This window comes from Homarus americanus, unplaced genomic scaffold (genome assembly GCF_018991925.1).
Source record: "Homarus americanus isolate GMGI-L3 unplaced genomic scaffold, GMGI_Hamer_2.0 scaffold54679, whole genome shotgun sequence".
Classification (NCBI taxonomy): Eukaryota; Metazoa; Arthropoda; class Malacostraca; order Decapoda; family Nephropidae; genus Homarus; species Homarus americanus.
Genome location: NW_024722701.1, coordinates 2711877 through 2734411, shown reverse-complemented (window position 1 = coordinate 2734411; position 22535 = coordinate 2711877). Strand labels below are relative to the sequence as shown.

General features: G+C 38.7%; 2 protein-coding genes across 2 annotated transcripts; one reads left to right on the top strand and one right to left on the bottom strand.

Annotated features, from left to right (window-relative positions):
• The first annotated feature begins 847 nt into the window (after window positions 1-847).
• On the top strand, window positions 848-13469 carry LOC121863108 (high affinity copper uptake protein 1-like). The gene is made up of 6 exons (XM_042361606.1): window positions 848-975; window positions 6318-6583; window positions 7028-7167; window positions 7622-7755; window positions 8172-8261; window positions 10528-13469. The coding sequence occupies exons 2-6, from the start codon at window positions 6376-6378 to the stop codon at window positions 10727-10729; spliced, it is 774 nt and encodes a 257-aa protein (XP_042217540.1). The 5' UTR covers window positions 848-975; window positions 6318-6375; the 3' UTR covers window positions 10730-13469.
• A 5022-nt stretch (window positions 13470-18491) lies between these two features.
• Window positions 18492-21247, bottom strand: LOC121863078 (transmembrane protein 222-like). Its single transcript, XM_042361575.1, is given in 6 exon segments — window positions 18492-18788; window positions 19096-19226; window positions 19623-19827; window positions 20546-20567; window positions 20570-20696; window positions 21163-21247. Coding segments are annotated over 5 exon segments (522 nt in total). The 5' UTR covers window positions 20655-20696; window positions 21163-21247; the 3' UTR covers window positions 18492-18709.
• Window positions 21248-22535: the final 1288 nt, after the last annotated feature.

Below are 22535 nucleotides of genomic sequence, written 5' to 3'. Positions count from 1 at the left end.
CGACTAGGTTGACCAATTGATCGCAACACACACACACACACACACACTTAATTAGCATATCAACTTTGAGATTTGCTCCATATTTACAAATTATTGACCATACTGATATTTGATTACCTATTCTAACTAATTTCCTTCGTTAACCTTTAAATTTGTAGCTGTTTGTACATTTTAAGGGTTAATTTATGTACTGTAGCCTGAAACTGTAGTTGGTTGATCCTGTAGCAAGTCGAGGGTAGTTGATAGTGTAGTCTGGGTATAATAGTAATGTAGCCTCTTAAGATATGATGTGGCCTTGAGTATGATGATGATTTAACCTCCTCGAGTATGATGATTTAACCCCTTGAGTATGATGATTTAACCCCTTGAGTATGATGATTTAACCCCTCGAGTATGATGATTTAACCCCTTGAGTATGATGATTTTACACCTCGAGTATGATGATTTAACCTCCTCGAGTATGATGATGATTTAACCACCTCGAGTATGATGATTTAACCCCTCGAGTACGATATGATAATCCCGAGTATGATGATGATTTAACCACCTCGAGTATGATGATTTAACCCCTCGAGTACGATATGATAATCCCGTTAGCAGTAACAACATGCTACTGTAGGGGAGAATCTAACACAGAGAGAGAGAGAGAGAGAGAGAGAGAGAGAGAGAGACATTTTATAAGACGTTTTCCATCTATCTCTTTCGACTCTACACTGAGGTACAACGACATTTAGTCCCTCTCAGTAGACCAGAAAACCTCAAGACTGGAATACCAAAAAGGATCCCATTATTGAATTTGACATATCTTGGCTCTGGTGGACCAATCAGATAGCAGGGATGGGGTAACGTCAGAGAAGTGGGCGTTGCCGTATGGAGGAAGGGGGGGGACTTTAATATAGCCGTCACTCACGTAGTCGACCATTCAGTGACCAGCCAGCTTCAGGAGTGGGTGTGTTGACGTCTCTCTCTCTTAAGGTAATTTATTTAATAATTTGTTGAAAGCTATGGATATGTATACCAATATATATACATAATTACATCACTAATAAACATGAATATATTCAAGTATACATTTAAATTCATCCAAAATAGTCGTATATAAAGGTTGAATTAATACACATGTATACTTAGTTATCAAGATGATGTACACTTATGTATGTTTTGGTTGACATGTGAACAGGTAGTGGGGGTGATGGTAGTGGTGATTAACAGGTAGTGGTGGTGATCAACAGGTAGTAAGGGTGGTGGTGATCAACAGGTAGTAGGGGTGATGGTAGTGGTGATCAACAGGTAGTAGGGATGATGGTCAACATCTCTCTCTCTCTCTCTCATAAGAGTTCAAAGAGCATTATCAGTGTCCGCCAGGGCTTTCCTCTGGGGTAAACCTTATCATCTGGGAATAACTAACAGACACACACACAGACATACACACACAGACAGACATACACAGACAGACAGACATGTGGACGGACAGATATGCAGACGGACAGACATGCAGACGGACAGATATGCAGACGGACAGATATGCAGACTAACAGATATGCAGACTAACAGATATGCAGACAGACAGATATGCAGACGGACAGATATGCAGACGGACAGATATGCAGACCGATATGACTTTAACCTTACTTTTGTCTAGGTTAGGTTTGGGTAGGTTAGGTCTAGGTTAGGTTACGTTATGTCTTGGTTAGGTTATTTCTCATCTAAGTTAGGTCACGTCTAGGTTGGGTCACATCTAGATTAGGTCAGGTTACGTTACATCTTGGTTAGATTTAGGTTAGGTTCACATGTCTATCCAGCCCATGACATAATTAACTAGGTAATTGGTCGGTCACAAAACATCCTTACATGACAGTAATGAGGTAAACATGGCTTTGAGGGAATGAACTAACTACAGGATACAATAGACGCTTGTTGGTAGAGTGAATGTCTGTGTTCTGATATGAGGGTCATTATTGTATTGCAGTGGTTGGTAGTGGTTGTGGTTGGTAGTGGTTGGTGGTGTTTTCATTGATTCAAGGCTGAACTGATTCAAGGCTTCATCGCATATCACACAATACCACACCAGCTTGAGTACCACACCAGCTTGAGTACCACACCAGCTTGAGTACCACACATGGCCCACAGTACCACACCAGCTTGACTACCACACACAAAACACTCTACATGGGCTAGTTTATCGTGCACCTTTTTCATCGTGTACAAGGCTTTGTTTAGATTCGGTGCTGCTGAACTCTCATTGATAAGGGGTGGGGGTGAAGTCAGAGGCATTGGCATGGCACTGGTTTTAAAGGTGTAATTTGTGTATTTCGTGTATGTGTGTGTCTTCCGCTTCTCCTCCTCCTCCTCCTCCTTCCTCTCGTCTTCTCCTCCCTCTCGTCTTCTCCTCCTCCCTCTCGTCTCCTCCTCCTCCTCCCTCTCGTCTCCTCCTCCTTCCTCTCGTCTCCTCCTCCTCCCTCTCGTCTCCTCCTCCTCCCTCTCGTCTCCTCCTCCTCCATGATGGGTCCGTGGTGTTCGTGAACCAAATCTCAATATATTAAATGACTTATGTACGCTCATGTGTGTGTGTGTGTCACGTCCGTTTCCTGTCCTTTGTGTGTGTGTGTGTTGGGTGGAGTGAATCATGATGCCGTTGATATATTGTCCTGTCATTTACGAGGGATATTATTACATTTGGATTATTTGAGCCTTAACCTGACCTGACCTTTGATTAGTTTAGGTGACCTGGTTTATTCTACCTAAATTTGGAGAATCAATGACCCTTAGAACTAAAGAAAAATATCACCAGTGGAGAGAGATGGTGAGATGTAAGCCCTCGTCTGATGCGGGTCACTGAAGTGTATTGAGAGGCCCTCCAGAGCTGAGATAAGTGTACTAGGCTGTATGAGAACTGCTGTTATCACTCTCTGCTGATTGTGTGTGTAGGGGAACGCATTTATTGGTGTTTGTGTTAGCCTCTTGTGGGGGGTGGGAGGGGGGCGTATATTAATGAGTGGGTGGGTATGGAGTGGAGTGGGTGTGGAGTAGGTGGGTGAGAGAGCATCACTTGACGACCGTGAGATAAGATGATAGTACAGCACACCAGACTGACTGACAAGGTCTGTTGTACCTGCTGACTGCATATCATTAATACCTTTATCTGGGCCGTCAGCCTAGCTCAGGTGTTCATAATAGTTCCTAACCTAATCCTAACCTAATCAACTAATCTATCATATATATGAGTATGCAACCCCCCTTTACTAGACACAGGTGTAGTGAGCCAATTGAATACCTGTTTATAAGTCACCTTTATTTCCTCTCTTTCACGCACGTACACACTTCTAGCACAAATGTACACCACCCGCATGTGTACATCTACCCTACGTACACACACCACCCGTACACACACCCACCCACACGTACACACACCCACATGCACACACACACCCACCCCACACATGCACACACGTACACACCCACCCCACACCTCAAAGCATCATTATTCATCTGATGATTAGACACACTAATGCTTCTTGCCATTAGAATAGGCTTGAATTAGGTCAGATGAGCTTAGATTAGGTCAGATTAAGCTTAGATTAGGTCAGATTAGCTTAGATGAGGTCCAGATGAGCTTAGATTAGGTGGGGTCAGATTAAGCAGATTAGGTCAGATTAAGCAGATTAGGTCAGATTAATAGATTAGGTCAGATGAGCTTAGATTAGGTCAGATGAGCTTAGATTAGGTCAGATGAGCTTAGATTAGGTCAGATGAGCTTAGATTAGGTCAGATGAGCTTAGATTAGGTCAGATTAGCTTAGATGAGGTCAGATTAGCTTAGATAAGGTCAGATTAGCTTAGATTAGGTCAGATTAGCTTAGATAAGGTCAGTTTAGCTTAGATAAGGTCAGATTAGCTTAGATTAGCTTAGGTTAACTTAGGCTAGGTTATTTTAGTGTATATTCGATTACATAAGTGTGTTAAACCACCACCTGGAATAAGCTGGGCTGCCCATATCTCCAGGTGTACCATCCATTCATATGTGTATGTGTGTGTGTCGGGTGTAAAGGTTAGGTATATTTTTGGCTCATTGGTATTATGTGAAAGTATCAAGTATTTTTTGGTGTAGATAAAGTAATTAAAAGTATATAGATAGTTTGGGTGGGTTTTTTTGGTTAATAAGGTCAAAATAATAATATCGTTTTATCAGGAATTTTTGGGGTCTTATTATGAAGCTGTGTTATCAGTGACGTACACACACACACACACACAAGAAATAGTAAAATTACGAGATTATTATAAATTACATGTGGAAACCTGGCTCACTGAGGGATGTTTCCTGATATGGTCTGGCAACACAGAATTGAGGTAAATGAAGTGTACCTATATTATCTGCCATAGTGATAGTGAGGATTATATGGAGAGAGGGGAGAGAGAGAGAGAGAGAGAGAGAGAGAGAGAGAGAGGTCATCCTTACAAAACAATAATAATCTCTAATGACCCTGATGGATGCTCCTGGAGAAGATAAAACAGTAGCTTTTAAAAAATTCCCAGATTATTATTGTTGTTGTTAAAATATTTACGATGTCTCAATTGGGTGTGTATATTTTGTTATTAGGCGTAGATAAAGTTATATAGTTTGATGTGTGTGTACTTGACCTTCTTATAAGATAGGTGATTTTTACAGGATATTGTGAAATCTCTATTTAGCGGACTGTAAAGAGATGAGAGTCCGTTATATCGAGGTTTATATATTGTACACTGGATAAGTAAAGATGGAGGTGTGTGTGTGTGTGTGTGGTGTGTGTGTGTGTGTGTGTGTGTGTGTGTGTGTGTGTGTGTTGGGGAATAACTCGATCTGTTACACAATGATGGGGAGACACGCATAGTGGAGCCGGGTCAATCATCATCATCACACACACACACACACACACACTCACCCACGGTCCTACACACTCACCCACGGTCCTACACACACACACACACACACACATACATACATATATATACATACTGTACGCCACCACCCAACTCTTTAGTTACGCCACAACAGCCACCCAGTGCATACGCCTCTCGCTGACAGATTCACTCATAAACTCTGGACAGTAAGAAATGGTTTTCATTTATTACATGATGAGAATTTTTTTTTATTGTAGTGATTCTGACGGGTGTGGGGGCTGCGTGTGTGAGTGGTGTGGGATGCGTGTGTGGGAGTGGGTAGGAGCACAAAGAAGTGAACAACCCCATCCCTGCAAAACAACCCAATCCGTTACTCCTCCCTCCCTAATATGGCTTAAATTAGCTATATTATTTAATTCGGGTTATATTGTGTGTCTTGTTAGTCGGAACAGTGTGTGGGGAGGGGGGAGCAGTAGTCATGGCCACACAATGGTCAGTATCCATGGTATAGTTCTCGTCCACTAACATCCTGACAGATATATATTCAACAACATGTACTGCACACGCGCACACACACACACACTCACTCACTCACACACTCACTCACCACCACTCCACACACACACACACACACACACACACACACACTCACTCACTCACTCACTCACATTCACATGACCTGTTGTCTTGTCTTCCTCTTGTGTGATGGTCATAGTGGCAGCCTTGCACATGCACCCTCTCCCTACCCTCCTCTTCTCCACTCCCTCCCTCTCCTCTCCTGCTTCCTCCTTCATCCCTCCCATCCTCTCCCTCCCCTCCCAACCCCTCCTCCCCTCCCCCCTTCACCCCTCCCCTTCACCCCCCTCCCCTTCACCCCCTCCCAAAGGTCACTGAGTGGTAGAGAGGAAGTTCAACAGGTGGGCTGGATGGTGATGTGCCTTGGTGTCCAGTGTTGCCACCTCCACCGTGTAGGAAGGAACCATCTCACTGTCAATTTATACCGTGAGGCCCTGAGTTACACTGTTCCTGGTGGGCGTGGGTGTGGGTTAGTGTGTACTATAATCAGGAGTAGGGGTGGTAGTGATGGGAGGTGATTGTTCAGGGTATGTACGCACCACAGTGGGAAAACTCAGGCTAACTGTGTACTGGAGTCTGGTCTGGCCCCCTCTCTTTTTTTTTTTTTTTCTCCTCTTTCTTGATGAGTTAATTTCTGCTTCCTACTTGATTATCTAGTGGTGTTTGTTGTATTGTTGACCAGTATCATGCCTTAGACACACACACACACACACACTTATGATAATGATATTACTGCACAATACATCAGACAAACGCACACACACAAAATAAAAACAATATTTGATCATAAATGTTATGTGGGTACAAGGGAGCTCGTGTGTAATATTTCAAATATCAGTTGTTATAAATTATTCTTTTTTTCAGATCGCTGTATACAGTCTCCTGTGAACTGACCATTTAACAACGAACCCGCAGCCAACATATGAATCACTCCGGCATGGACCACTCTGGCATGGACCACTCCGGCATGGACCACCTCGGCATGGACCACTCCGGCATGGACCACTCCGGCATGGACCACTCCGGCATGGACCACTCCGGACATAACATGGCCGTGGCAGTAGTCAACGCAACGGCCAAAGCTATTGTAGATGTTATCGGAACAGGAGTCAAGATGGCCACTGGCTCTGGTAAGTATAGGCCTCAGTTTACTACAGATTTGGGGATATTTTGTTCATATATGACCCCACCTTCAGACACACACAACCACCCCTCAATACAGACAGGTAGACACTTCACCAGTGGTCAGACAGACAGACCACCAGTTACCATCAGACATAATTTGCAGTGTTAAGTGTCTGTACATTATATTCTAGGTTTTGGTCAGTGGCTGCCCATCTCTGCTTGATCCCCTGTTCATAAGATTTCATTTATTGTTCTAAAATACTAATTAATACTTTGTTATTGTTAGGGTATGGCTTTAACAAGTGAATGAGTGGGTGGGTGGATGGATGGATGGATGGATGGATGGATGGATGGATGGGTGAGTGAGTGAGATACATACATACATTCTGCTGCTCATCATGTAGTGTTTGTGATGGGAGTCTAAACATTAACACACACATATATTGCAGATGCCGGCGTCGACCACAGCGGACACATGGGACAAGAAGATCACATGGGCCACGGAGATCACATGGAGCCCACGGAGATCACATGGGCCACGAAGAACATGCAATGGGTACTGAATCCGGGCATCATGGTGAAGGGGGTATGATGATGTCAGTAAGTACTCCAATTAAACTTCTTTTTTCTCTAGATTATAAGTCCTATAGAAGGTCCCTAGGTCACGTTTGCCCGACCCGTGAACACCCACTGAGATGAAGGGGTTCCCAGTATTTTATTTACGTGATGACTTATTTTTTGCTTTCATTTTATGTATTTTATCATTATATTTCTTCTTTTCTTTTAAATTAAGCGATTCTAGATGACTTAGGATGTGATAAAGTAGAATTTTAAACATTGGTGTGGAAGTACCGTACGGTATGCACATGGGTACATAGTTCGACTTAATACCTTGTACGTAACCTGGGGACTTCCTGTACAGGGGTATTGTTTATCTTCATGTATACTGTAATCTATTTTCTTATTCTTGTATCCTTTTCTGTATTATCAAAGCTTAGATAGTAATTATTTATGATGTATAAATCATTCCATCACCTTTTCAGATGTCATTCCACTTCGGGTACAAAGAGACAATATTGTTTGACTGGTGGAGCATTGATACCATCGGTGGGTTGATTGGTTCCATGGTCGGCATCTTCATACTTGCGATGCTGTACGAGGGACTCAAGTACTGGAGGTAGGTCAGTGAGTGCATAAGTACGAGTCAAAAAGTTATTGCAGATCTTAGAGGTAACGAAAAAAGTACAACCATTTCTCCCTATCTTCCGAAGTTGTTTTCTCTCATTTTCCTTCCCTTGTATCGAACTATTATTGTATTCCCATTTGTCTTTGAGGTCTGTTTATAGAGTAATTCTTTTGTTTTGATTTTTTTTAGATCGATAGATATACTTTAAGAATTTTTAGACACACACACACACACACACACACACACACACACACACACACACACACACACACACACACACACACACACACACACACACAATCTTCCAGACACACACACAATACAGACTACTCGTTACACATACATTATAATAGTCTAAATAATGATCTGCTTCAACACCAATTATTACATATGAAATCCCTCAACAGAGAGCACCTGTTCCGAAAGGCCATAGCAGGGATGCAGTACTGTGCCAACGTTCAAAAGGCAACTGGTGGTGAAGAAAACAAAACCGTACAGTAAGTTGATGATAAAGACATAGTGTGATGTATATATTCTCTCTAGAAATTAAATGATACTATATGTATGATAGTTATAGTGTAATGTAGAAATATAATACAGTATGTATAGAAGTACTGTACAGTATTGATGTGGGTGTACTGGTTGAAGGGTGAGGTGTTGGTAGACGATCTTTACCATATAAACACGTTAGTTTTCACTTTCCCCCCCAAAAATTGATATATATAAAAAGTATGCGTGAAATAATATCTTAGTTTTGGGCATTTACTTAAAAATATAGACTACTGTATATCAGGGTGTCTACTGGTCTGGAACACCTGGAAAAGGCAGAGAATTTTACAAATAAACCTGAGATTTTATGTGAATTCATTTCAACTTCATTATTTTGACAGCAATCTTACCATAAATTAATGATGTACTGTATAATAGGTACCGTAATTAATGTACCTGGAATTTTTCAAATTACACCTGGAAAACCTGGAAAAGTCGGGAAATTTTGCTTTGTCTGGCCAGTAGACACCCTGGAGAGAGAGAGAGAGGGAAGCGTTTGTGTTGTTCAGTAAGAAAGAGTTTTTGTGGGAGTTTTACTGCAGTACTGTACAGTACAAGAGGTCCCCGACTTACGAACACCACGATATAAACGAAGTTAAACATTAAATTTACAGTATTTTATTTGCCTGATGACTTATTGCTTACTTTTATTTCCTGTATTTTGTCATTATTTCTTCTTTTCTCTTAAATTAAGTGATTTTATATGTATATAAGGACTTAGTCTATAATACACTGGGATTTTAAACATTGTTCTGTAAGTACGGTATGAACATAACACGTGTTCAGACTTGCCTACAAATCCAACTTAAGAATGTCCTCAGGAACGGAACCCTTTAAGTAACCCGGAGACCCCCTGTACATATCCTATAGTTTTAGCTTGGTGATAAAAGTTTTTGGGGAGGGTGGATATGTTTTAGCCGTTAAGGTTTTTCTTATTTTGTGTAAAGACGTCAAAGTGTGTGTAATAATCTGTGGTTTGTTCTTGTCTTGCTGCTGCTGTAGGTATATGGAGCAGATTATTTTGCCCACGTAAGTAATATGTTTTGTTCGTTTTTTTTTTCACCCTTGTTTGGCTTCGCTTTATTTTTTCATTCGGTGTTATTATTATTATTATTTTTTGGCTGTGTTTTGTTGCGTATCCTTAATCCTCGTTGTGTGGAGTTAGTGGAAGACTGTGTACTGTAGGGTGATAAGCCAACCAGCCAGCCAAGATTCATACCTAGTATAATCACCATCACCACCATCATCATTACCACCATCAATTGTTTCACAGTAATTTTCCACTTAAAGGCCACTAAAAATTTCACCGAACATGAACGTAAATAGATAGACGGGTAGAGATAGATAGATAGATAGATAAGAGAGAGATAAAAAGAGTTGGATAGATAGATAAGATAGAGAGAGAGACTTACTCAATATATCGACAGTACATAGTTTCTCCGACTACATCACACGACGAGGACAAAAGTACATTCTTATGGCATTCTTACTGTAGCCATTTAGGTATACCTGTATTTATTGTATTTTATGGTAAGCTGTAGAATGGTAGTACTGTATTGCATGGTTGAAACACTGCTGGGAATTCCTGTAGTGGCCTAAAAATGGGGCTGGTTTTGTAGAATTTTTTTTTTTTTGCTGTAGGGTTTGTCAGTGTGGGTAAATCTTCTGTAGCATGTGCTGTTGTAGTTGCTGTAGTTATTATTGTAGTTTGTTATTATTATTGTTGTTATTATTATTACTGAGGCTCTTGAACTGGCCTTCGATAATTTATTCTGAATTTGTTTTAAACTAACTTATACAGAATTATATAAGAACTAGCAATTACATAATGAGAGTAAATTATGAAGTGAATAACAGTAAATTCCATTGTGAATAACTGTACAATATCACGTCATACATTGTCAGCTTTTAGGAAGAGTTGGATGTATTTTCATGATTATTATTGAAGTTTCTATTATTTATTTTCTGGGGTCAGTTCAGTATTGGCAGTAATGTGTTGATATGATTTAATATTGATTATTTTGCTTCTATTATCTTCTTGTTCTTCTCCTTGTTGTTATTGTTTTCTTGTACTCCTCCTCCTACTTCTCCATCATCTCCCCTTCCTCCTTCTCCCTTTCCTCCTTCTCCTCCCCTCCCTCCATCCCCCTTTTCTCCTTGTTCATTGTTTATTTTTAATGTACCTCATCCTAATCCAGATACTCTCGCCCTCAGCATGAACATGATAAGCCCAGAGCACGGGGTCCAGACGTTCCTTCACATGCTGCAGATGATAGTGAGCTACTTCCTCATGTTGATATTCATGACTTATAACGTGTGGCTGTGTCTGGCCACCGTCCTGGGGGCTGGCGTCGGTTACTTCCTGTTCGGGTGGCGTAAATCCGTGGTGGTCGACATCACCGAACACTGTCATTAGCTTGTGTCTGTTAATCTATCATAAAAATTTAAGAAATAATTGAATTGTGTAATTTATCTTAATTCTTCTGGAGTTACATTGTATTTTCATCACATAAATATATGACAGGAGGTACTTATATATATATATATATTTTTTATAGCTCAGTATAAACACACAGCACTACTTAACTATTGGCTTCACTATATCAGGTGCTTTGATAGGGGTCACGTTATGGGTTCATAGTCATACAGTAGTGTTTTTGTGGTGGTTATGCCTACATGTGTGCGTGTTATCTTTATAAATGCATGTTATGACTTTCATACTTACATGTGTTCGGCATCACTGATTGGTTGATGTCCCACTAATCATCGACCATAACACAGTGGTTATGACACTCCTAAATAGCATAAATATCTTACATTTATCTCAAAACTGCAATATATAGTTATTATTTATATAGTTCGCTGGCTTTTTATTTAAGATTAATCAATTGCGTAATGATTAAAATCCTTAGAATTATCTGGCTGTAATTATTTCTCGAAGGTTGGTGTCGTGGAGGAGACGTCACTATCAGGTTACAAAAAGCACTACGATGCCAACTCTGACCCTCTGATGTGACCCCTTAGATTATGTACAGTAGTAACTTGTTTGTGGTTTGAAATGACAAGAATAACTAGTAGTGAGTGATATTGGCAGCCTTATTCATTCTTATTTCAAGCAACACATGTCAGTCTTATTTCTAGCAACACACATCATCTTTATGCAGTCTAGCAACATACTTGAGCCTTACAGATATTCATTCTAGCAACACTCTTGAGCCTTATCCAGTTTTACAATGAGTGGTTTTATATGTTATTCATTGACTTGTATAACTTGGTACTCTAGATAAGTGTACAAGGAGAATTGTCCTTTATACGCACAACTCTGACCTTCCTGTTACACCTTAGTGGGAAATGGCTTACAAGATTATAGAAGAGAAATAGATAGTTAAAGCTTTCCTGTGTTATACTGTTTATGGAGTAACTATATAAGCAGTGATGACAAATTCCCTGTCTTTTATCTTTTAACCCCTAACTCTGTGTGTAGATAATATGTTATATTTTTGTAAGAAATTTGATGTTAATTTTTATTCTTTTTTTGGCGGTGTACGTACAGGGTATTTATTTATTGATTAATTTATTTTTATTTTTTAATCCTGGTTCCATTTTAGTTTGTGAATGATAAAATATCGATAAGGTTTTCCTCCTTCTTCACCTTCTTCCCACCCTCCTCCTCCTTCACCTTCTCCTCCTTCACCTTCACCTTCTTCCCTACCCTCCTCCTACCCCTCCTCCTCCTTCACCTTCCTCTTCCCGTACCCCTCCTTCACCTTCCCCCTACCTCTCCTCCTCAACCCCCGTCGTGACTGGAGCATTTCTCTTCGCTGATTAAAATTGTCTGGTGTTGGCAAGATAGAATAACAAAAGTGGTGTCCCCTACTGAAGAAGCTAAGAGGGACAAGAGAACAGGACTGCAGGTGATGAGGAAATAGAGAGGGCGACATAACCATGGGTAAAGGTCCTTGCTATTGTCTTATTTGGTGGTGGTTTTGTTTTACTGTTCTTATCATCATGTATGTTTTGTGGCCATTTTTGTTTATACTTGTGTGCATTGGCCATAGTTGTCTGATGGTATAAAAATTTTTGAGACTTTAAGTTTTATGGCTGTGCTCTCTTCCCTCCCAGCCTTCTCTCCCCAGGTTATATTGTAGCCTCTTAAAAGAACTGATTTAGTCGGTAATTCTCCAGGAGGAACGAGTCATCAAGGACATAATTAGACAGCAACAGGGAGCAACATGTTTAAAAGGAACGGAATAGATATTATTGAGGCGTTGTGTTGCGTCGAGATGGTGTGTGTCATTGAGGTTTAGACTGCCAAGGTTTACTAAATAGGTCAGTTTAAGATAAGCAACTACCAGTACTTAGGAAAATTTATCATAATTAAAGATATCAATTACTTTTAGTTTTTTTTTTTATTGTTCTATTAAAATTATATAATACTCCATTGTGGTCATTTTAGTCATAGATTTTGTTGAATACAAGTCGTTGCTAATCATAAATATTGAATTAATTTTACTGCAATTTAAACTCTAAAACAATATTAACATTGTCTTGGAAGATGATGATAAATAAGACTTATAAAAAGAGTTGTGACGTGAGATCATTGGCTTTAATAACAGTATATAATCATCTGTCATTGACTAACTAAATCTTCATCGATATTCTGTCATTGGTATCAAGTGAATATTTCCAGCATTTCCGATATTGATACCAAAATATGTTGGTCATCTTATTCTGAACAGTTCAGTGTTCTGGTTTAATTATTCACTTATCATTCTGAACAGTCTGAATGTGCTGGTTTAATTATTCACTTATCATTCTGAACAGTCTGAATGTGCTGGTTTAATTATTCACTTATCATTCTGAACAGTCTGAATGTGCTGGTTTAATTATTCACTTATCATTCTGAACAGTCTGAATGTGCTGGTTTAATTATTCACTTATCATTCTGAACAGTCTGAATGTGCTGGTTTATATTGTGTTTCTCTCCATCATTCTCAATAGGTTTTAACAGGTTTATATTGTCTCTTATTGTGTATCCAATTTAAATATCCCATTGTATCAAAATCCTATCATGGGACCAATTGTTTCTCCAGTTTTGTGTTTATATTTTCAAGTCGTTTATAAGAATCTATTTATCATTAAACATAAACAACATCCATGTTTCTTTTTTGTGTAGAACTTTCCAAAATAATATAATGTATAAATTTATTCATGAATTTATTGTAATTATAGTGTGTATATATTAGTTTGTTGTGTTTTGTCTTCACTTTTTACAGATAAGGAATATGCCTCGATATGATTGTTAGGCCGAGATGAGGATTGAGGAGACACTGGATTATGTGCCTTTGACAAGTTTTAGTTAAGCTATGGATAGTATATACCCGATAGTCAGTCAGGTAGGTTTTTTTTTTTTTTAGACCAATGCCACAGTTGATAGAATTGGATGAAATTTGTTGGAAACGTTATTTACAACAGATTAAATGTATACGGTAGATTGAAACGAGAATGCACTTAACTTATTAGAACTTGATCTAACATAAAGTAACCTATTTAACTTACCAGAAAGACTTTTTAAGACACACCTTGTGATACTGAATGGATTATCATTTCATCCAATGCTATCAATTCCTTCTGGGCCTTATTTTGAATTGTTTCTTCTTCAGATCTTGTAATATGACGAACAATAATATCCCCAGCGGCCATGTGTTACAACTTCATAATGCGGTAAATATCAAGAGCTCAGTATAGGACCGAGGTAATTCGTGATCAACCACATCACGGTCTTGGCAATGTTCCCGAAAACCTCCGTAATTTAACGTCAATTCACGATAACAATTACCCTAGTGAACGAATATCGAGGAGTTAGAACAGCCTCGGGCAGTTACAGTAGAATATAATAGGGGTAAATAAGGAAATAAAATACACAAATTGCCGCTCTTGTCCAGGTATATTTATGCTTTTCCAAACACCTTTAATACAAACTCCTCACACAAGTCTTAGAGTTCCAATGTTTATCTGTTATCAAGTTACCTAAACCAACAGACTATACACACTATACACTTACATGCATTTTCACAGATATACACATGTACACTGCACTTAAACATGCACATACAAGCAAAATCACACATACATGTTCACGTATATGCACATGTAGGTATACTAATACATATAATTTTCATTGCAATTTTTAAGATAAATGACGTACTTTGTTTATTCAATTGGGATCCAAGTGTCCAGAAACTTGATTAGTTCTGCCTTTCAAGATTTTCTCTTGTTTTTCCAAGAATATTTGTCAAGTTCAAGTTACATTAGTTTAACATTTCTGCCTCAGCTAAATTACATTAGTTTAACATTTCTGCCTCAGCTAAATACATCTCCAACTCCATAAAGCAAAGCAAATACAATAAAAATGCAAACAGTAATAAAATGTCATAATGGAAATGTAACACAGAAAAACTGGTCAATTAAAGAACTGTGTAAAGCAAGTATAGAGTCATACACTAGACTACACTACACCCTATACTTGTGGGTGAGGGGCCGCCGTTAAGTACATGCACGTGGCGTCATCTGGTGGTGATATTTATGTTGAGTTGGGGGTCAAAAGTTTGCTCCTACCCCACAATGAAGCAGCGTCGACCCCTAATGAGATGAAACAGTCAGGTACGTCAGTTCTGAGACTAATACAAGCGTTTCGGTTTCACAACAGGGAGTGAACTTTTGTCCTTGATTGTACCACAGATCAAAATTCAACAAATTAGATATAATGGCTGGAAATAAACCCATTAACATGAAGACCCACAGAAAGTATAACAACCAGCCCGTATTTATACATGTAGCTACTAAAACAATATCTCATGTCGGGCCTTAAAATATAAACTTGATTTTTAATGCAGTAGCGAGCACAGTTTTTGTGTGGTCTATTAATGGAACATAGTATTATATAGTTTAGTTAAGATCCCTCAAGTTTATATTTTGAGGTTGATACAAAAAGTTAATGAATATGTGGATGAACAGAATCCCCTCATATAATATTCTATTGTAAGACCTTGTAAAAATAACCTCCGAGAATTCTCTCTCTCTCTCTCTTCCCTCTAAGTTAATATCACCTACTTGGACTTTTAGCATTTTCATTTATGTTATAATCCTACTATGCTGCCTTATTCACCAGCTTTGTACATCAAAAATCAATGTTTCTCTCTAAAATAAGCCATATACAGTACTGCTATCACATCACCGCAGCTAATCACACTTTCAACATCTATGCAATGGCTACCTCTAACCTTTACTTATGCCTGATCAAGACTAAACAATGTCCCATATGTAGTAAAGTTCTTCAATAAAACTTAAGTTCATAAATTAAAAAAGGTTTTATAAGAATCTCATTATTGTACAGTGTTGTCGGGCTAACCAGGTGGACTTACTGTACAGGTATTGGACACTAATTACTGTTTCTCCATTAATACTCTATAAATATTACCAACAGTTCGTCATCACTGTCCTGATAAACTTAGACACTTGAGAAAAAGAAAGATTTTCACATTAACTTACTTTTGGAACACAACTAACGGATATAATTGCTTTATTTTAATGTAACAGTTCCCTTAACATTCATTTGACTGTTAGGAATAATTAACAGGTATTTGGCCTTCAACAGTCACAACACAAAACAGTCACAGGTCATTTAAGAACAACAATGTCCTGGATTTGTTCTCCCAACCTCACTGTTATTACTCCAATTATGACTAGGATTGACATTTTAATTTTATATTTCTCTAATGATTACAAGAGTTATAAATTAAATACACCTTTCACCTTATGTAGGAAGGTCATCCTTAAATTAACTCACAACCTTGTAAAAATTATCCGAGGCGCACCACAACAGCCGCCAGACCTGAGTCACTCTTGTTACATGTCCCTTATGATGACTCTTCCTGCTCTCCTCACCACCCTACCTCTTCCCTACCACCACCCTGACTCCTCTCTACCACCACCCTGCCTCCTCTCTACCACCACCCTGCTCTCCTCTCTACCACCACCCTGCTTCTACCCTACAGGCCATCTCCTCCCCAACATAACTTAAAGAGGGTTAACCATATCAAATATAAACTTCATATCCCAGTCTTTGGATAGTGTCAAAAACTGGATCATCTAACCCGACCAAACCCCTCAGTAATACCTTACCTAAACTGATATAAAACTTGAGAGTGTACAAGATAATTTTTTTATTATTATTCAAACATATTAAATAATTTATTACTATGCTTCTGACATGCAAAAAAAAAAACATTGTCGGAGAACGTTTAATCATTGAGGAGGACACATCTATGTTCTCCACAATGAAAATATTTGATTCCCGTTTATTGCCCATCCTAAAATATCGTAATAGTGACCCTGTACATTTCCTCTCGTCATTTTAAGCACCATGAGTTTAGATGCATAAGGTATATAAACAATTAATCCTCCAGTGTATAAAAGTATGAATATGGAACTGTCTAAAATACCTGGAGAGTCTGTCTGTATGGCCATAAGTCTGGATAGTCTATGTACGTCCATAAATCTGTAGCAACATGATAATATACAGGTATGTGACAAAATAACTGACAATGTTGAAAATGTTCACTATCACCACAATATTATATGTTTAAAAATAACCACAAACTGACACCGGTAAAAAAAATAAATATATATATAAAAAAAAAATAGAGGATTACGTAGATAAAAAAAAATAGTAATGAGACAATTAACCAATCAACTACGCCTTTGGGATCCTTAGCAATTATCACAGTCATGGGGTAAGATGCACACTCGGTAAAACTCCTCGAACACCTGGACATAATGGATGACTGAGAAAGAGCAGAAGTGAGCTTGTCATCACGGAATGGTTTCAGATTCTTCATTCATTTATCAGACTCCGTAGTTCTTGCAGCATTCGAGTTTTTGATCAGTGTAATTTATATCCACCCATGGTTAAAATTTCACTACCTTACAAATCTGAAACGGTATCGACCCTAAATGTGGTAAAACAGTTCACCCGCTCCAGATGACAGTCAGGGTTTTGTGTGTGTTTGGAGACTCATTCCTCTCCGACTTGAGTTTCACCACAGGGAGCCAACTTTTGCCCACGATTGTATATTTGAGACATGAGAAGAAATATAGCACAAAAGTCAAAAAGAAGTCGCAAAAAACAATCCAATTTTAGACATATCCCGAGCCATTGTCGCTGGTTTAGTTTTCATTCGCCCGGAGCGCCTCATTTATCAAGGCAAGGTTCGGAAAGTTGGCTGGGTAGAGGAAGAAAACTCGTCACGTTAATGCACCGACAAGACCCACCCGACGACCAAACTTCTCCGAGGAATGATGACATTACTAGGAACGTCGAAAGAAATGGGTGGAGCTTAGGTGATAGGTCAGCATCACTGAAGATGCCTTACAAATTCACAGATATAAAGCCAAGACTTAAGGTCATTGTGGATCTATTACCAGTAACCCATAAAGATATTTCAATGGATATAACAAACTAATGGGGATTCTTATACAGCTGCTCCCCCACTCATGACGGGGTTAGGGACCGACATCCAGGTCGTAAGTCGGAAATGCTTAAATAACACATATAAAATCGAAAATGGGTGTCTCTTTTTCTTCTCAGCACCACAAAACACTCACTTTTATGCTTCCCAGCCATTTTAAAGTGAGTTACAGATGAAAATTTTGTCTGTGTACTGACTGTGGGACTCGAAAATCAGTAATTTGACCAAATTTTGGTATGACTGAGGGCAATAAGTATGAGGTCGTAAGTCGGGGAGGAGCCATACGTTTCCAGTCTAGTGAGCCATTTCCTGCTATGTTCAGGATGGCTCTTATGATAATATGCCTCCGTGACAGGATGGTTGAAATGTTAACATGAACTAATAATTTCCTCATAATCCTTGACTCGTAAAAAAGAGTTAACTTATAATTCTTAACCCGTAAAAAAGGATTCCCCACTTACTCCCATTATATCGAGAGTCCATTAGATATAAAACCTCCATCTAATGAATTATAGATATAAAACTGTTATATGGAAATCTCACTAAATAACAAATATCCCCTTCAAGTTCTCTATAAATCATCAAAGACTAATACAGTATAAGTATCTAGAAAGAAATCTGGATATGTTCATTTAAAAACAAATCATATCAGTAATAAATATATAATTTAATCTCTTCATATTCACTAATAATGTTTAAGACAAAAAAATTAAACTGAAATTAAGAAAATATAATCGTTCACCTCAAAATTTTCACTACCCTAAAATTTTCACTACCCTAAGATTTTCACTACCCTAAGATTTTCACCACCCTATGATTTTCTTCCTTTCTTTTGAACTTGTAAATAATGTTTGGCAAAGTGTTCTTCACATCAGCACCACTAGAGCAATTATTCCTCCTGCCACAAAGGTGAATGGCAGCCAAGTCTTCAGAAATCCTACAAAACTGTAAAACCAAAACGATATGTAAAAATACAATACAGGATTTTTTTTTTAATAATAATAATAATAATAATAATAATAACAGGAATCTATCTTATCACTTGACTAAATTAACCAGTGATACAATTATTACTGAGAAATATACAAATTACTCTCTTAATAAATTTAGTTCTCATACAAATTACACTGAGAAACATACACATTTATACACTAGTAGTATTTTCATATGGACATCCTGTATTAGAATACCTATTGTATTATACACTAGTACTGTACTTTAATGCCAATACAATAGCCGTAAAATAACTTACTTGATGTATTTACCATGCACCAACATCAACAGACACAGCTTCACCATGTTCCAGTTAGTTGACCCGTCGTAGTGCATCAGATTCAGGGCCATGGCAACGTGTGAATGGCAATTGTCACAGAACAAATTATGCTGAAATGGAAAAGTCGGTACAGTATTAGTATGTATGCTGTATCAGTATTAGTAAGTATGCAGTATTAGTATGTATAAAATATCAGTATAAGAACAAGTATTCCCCAATTTACGATGGGGTGACGTTCCTGGGAAAACCCATAGTAGGTCAGCATATGTAAATCAAGAAGATTATAACATATAGTTCAATGGGGTAAGTTCCCAGCCAATGAGACACCCTGTACAGTATGAACCACCCTGTACAATATGCCATGAGACCTATGAACCACCCTGTACAATATGCCATGAGACCTATGAACCACCCTGTACAATATGCCATGAGACCTATGAACCACCCTGTACAATAAGCCATCTGACATTATGAACCACCCTGCACATTAAAGTCAACAATCTCACCATTCTACCGATATTCTTCTGGGCGAGTGATATACTGCGGTCAAAAGATGTCGGTCCGCCCTGAGCTCTGTAAGGGTCTAGTGCCCAGTACTTGGTCGGCCAGCCAAAAGCCATGTTATCCTCGGAAACAAAAATCGGACCGGCAAAGTCACATTACAACCCGGTATATGCCACACCCATGTGACCGATGAAGGGGATAAACCAGCTGAAATAAAACGTAAAAATTAATGATGGTGCTGGAAAATGATGAGAATAATGATGATGTGTGTGAAACAATATTAACTAATTTACCGTACATTTCTCTATAATATCAATTCTAAAATAAAAGTAAAATTAGTGATAGACGAGAATTAATATTTATGCAATAACTATAAAAAATAAATTATATTTAAAACGTAAAATCGAAGTAAAATGTAAAACTTGTTATATTTATCAACAAACTTTCATCGTTGCTTCTGTACAGTACATAATATGTTATTATTGAATAGTTAATATAGTAAGGCTGATGAAATTATTTTCCTGACCTAGACAGTTATCCTTGATCTAACTGCCTTACTGATCACCAATGTTGTATACCTACACTGTATCGGTACACTGTATACCTACAGTCTCGGTACACTGTATACCTGCACTGTCTTGGTACACTGTATACCTGCACTGTCTCGTTAGACTGTATACCTACACTGTCTCGGTACACTGTATACCTACAGTCTCGGTACACTGTACTGTATACCTACACAGTCTCGGTACACTGTAAACCCACTGCCTATACGTGAACAAACCAAACCAATCATAAACTTATATTATAGTTTTACTGAATTATTATTATTATTTTGAATTGCTCTACTGGTTATCAGCTAAACTGTAACAGGCTAGCAAAGATAAACAAGGAAAAGAATAAAAACAAATAAACGGCAACGTACGACAGTAAAGGCAGCGGCGTCGAACTATACAACAAGGGTAGCGGTGTCTTGCGTGATCCATCTTCCCAATGATGACGGGACTGTCTGGCGGACTATCAGCCTCGGACATTAGACCAACAACACTTAGGGGAAGGAGGAAACCTTGAGGCCACTGGAAACAAAATACCTGTACTCTAAGATTAACATTCCACATCACCTGATGATTAACCTCCCTAACACTAACCTAACTAACACAAACTAAACCTATCTAACCTAACACCAACCAAACCTAATCTAACCTAACTTAACCAAACTTATCTAACCTAACGCCAAGCCTTGTATAAAGGTTCTTTATTAAGACTTCTGACCTACCAGCAGATTGGTCATAAGGTAAATAAGGTCAAATATATCATTGGTAAATTTAACAACCATTATATATCATAAACAGATATATTCAGTTAATGAATGAATATATATATATAGAGCATTAAGTGATAAATAAAAGTATAAATAAAGCATAAGTAACCAAAATATAAAGTATGGTTGTTATTGTCGTTATACTTATCACCTCACAGTTCAATACTAGATTAAATTAAGCCTATAGCTTCATTACATTAAAATCACACATATAATATTACCTATAGCTTCATCCACAGGTGTATTAGAGACGAATTAGTATAATATAAAAGTCGCTACTTCCATCTGAGCTCAGTTAGCCGTCAGTTATACTTCACTACAAAACATACTTACAGAAAATGGTAGTAGTGGGATAACTTTAAACAATATAAGTAGATGTCAAATAGCAGAAAATGTGAGAATAGTTAGTATATAATGATAAAGACGGTCAAATTATCCTAAATTCATTCTCCCTAGAGCCAGCACGAGGTGATTTCTTCAGTTATTTATATTTACATACAAATGTTTGCTGATGCTGCCAAGTTTTTCATGGAAATTAAGATCCAAATAGACTGTGAAGAGCTACAAAAATATCAAAAGTGATGGGAGAAATGGTTGCTAAGATTCAGTGTCAGGTAGTATCACGTGTCCTTGCGGGATGAAGAAGCTGCATTAATAGAGAGACTGTGGAAAGGGCCTGGGTGAAATGTTGCGGTACCTCAGTTATCCAGAGATTAGAGCCTGCAACTGCCTACAGACGGGCAAGAGACGACCTAATTGAAGTTTATAAACATCTAAACATGGACTGGCTTTATTGCACACTTGTTTTAAGTACTGGGCGTGGACTGGCTCTGCTACACACTGTTGGTAACTTGGTAAGTACTGAGTAGTGCCCCTTGAGATGCTTATACACGTCAGTTAAGTCCCCCCCTTGCCCGTCTGTAGTATAAGCTAGGCAAGTTCAGGCGCTCCAATCTCTCAGGGTAGTTGAGGTGCCGAAGTGCAGGCACCAGTTTGGTGGCCCTCCTGGACATTTTCAACCAACTGACAGTCCCTAGCATATCTCGGGGACCAGATGGGGTGACAGTACTCCAGATGGGGAAGCACTTCACCCTTGAAGCGTTACGAGGGACGGACCGTCCAGATATCTAAACGTCCTTCTTATAAGACCCAATAATTTATTTGCCTGATTACCTTCTTCTCGCAATGGGCCGAGAACTTAGCTCATTGTCAACATACACACCTAGGGCCTTCTCATTCAGTCTCAAATAGTGCAGTTTCTTCGTCCCGTTGAGATATATGATGGGCCTCCTTACTGTTGGTACGCCCAGGTGCATCCTCTTACACTTCGTGACATTGAATCTCAGCAGCCACTTCTTCGACCATTCTTGGAGCCCACAGAGGTCCTTCTGCAGCCCTTCACAGTCCGCTTGGTTCTTGATTTCCCGAAATAACTTGGCGTCATCGGCAAACATTTGTATGGAGGAGTGTACAGCGTCAGGCATGTCATTTATGAAACAAACAAACAACAGCGAGCCCAATACACTGCCCTGTGACAGGTACGGATGATGATTTTCAGCCTTTCGTGGGGTACACTGTCGAGTGTGATACTATC

Bases quoted from the DNA above. Each gene is read 5' to 3' on its own strand.
- LOC121863108 (XM_042361606.1), top strand. From the start codon at position 6,376: ATGAATCACTCCGGCATGGACCACTCTGGCATGGACCACTCCGGCATG. The intron at 7,756-8,171 runs GTAGGTCAGTGA...ATCCCTCAACAG, and splicing joins GAGGGACTCAAGTACTGGAG to AGAGCACCTGTTCCGAAAGG. The intron at 8,262-10,527 runs GTAAGTTGATGA...TCTCGCCCTCAG, and splicing joins GAAGAAAACAAAACCGTACA to CATGAACATGATAAGCCCAG.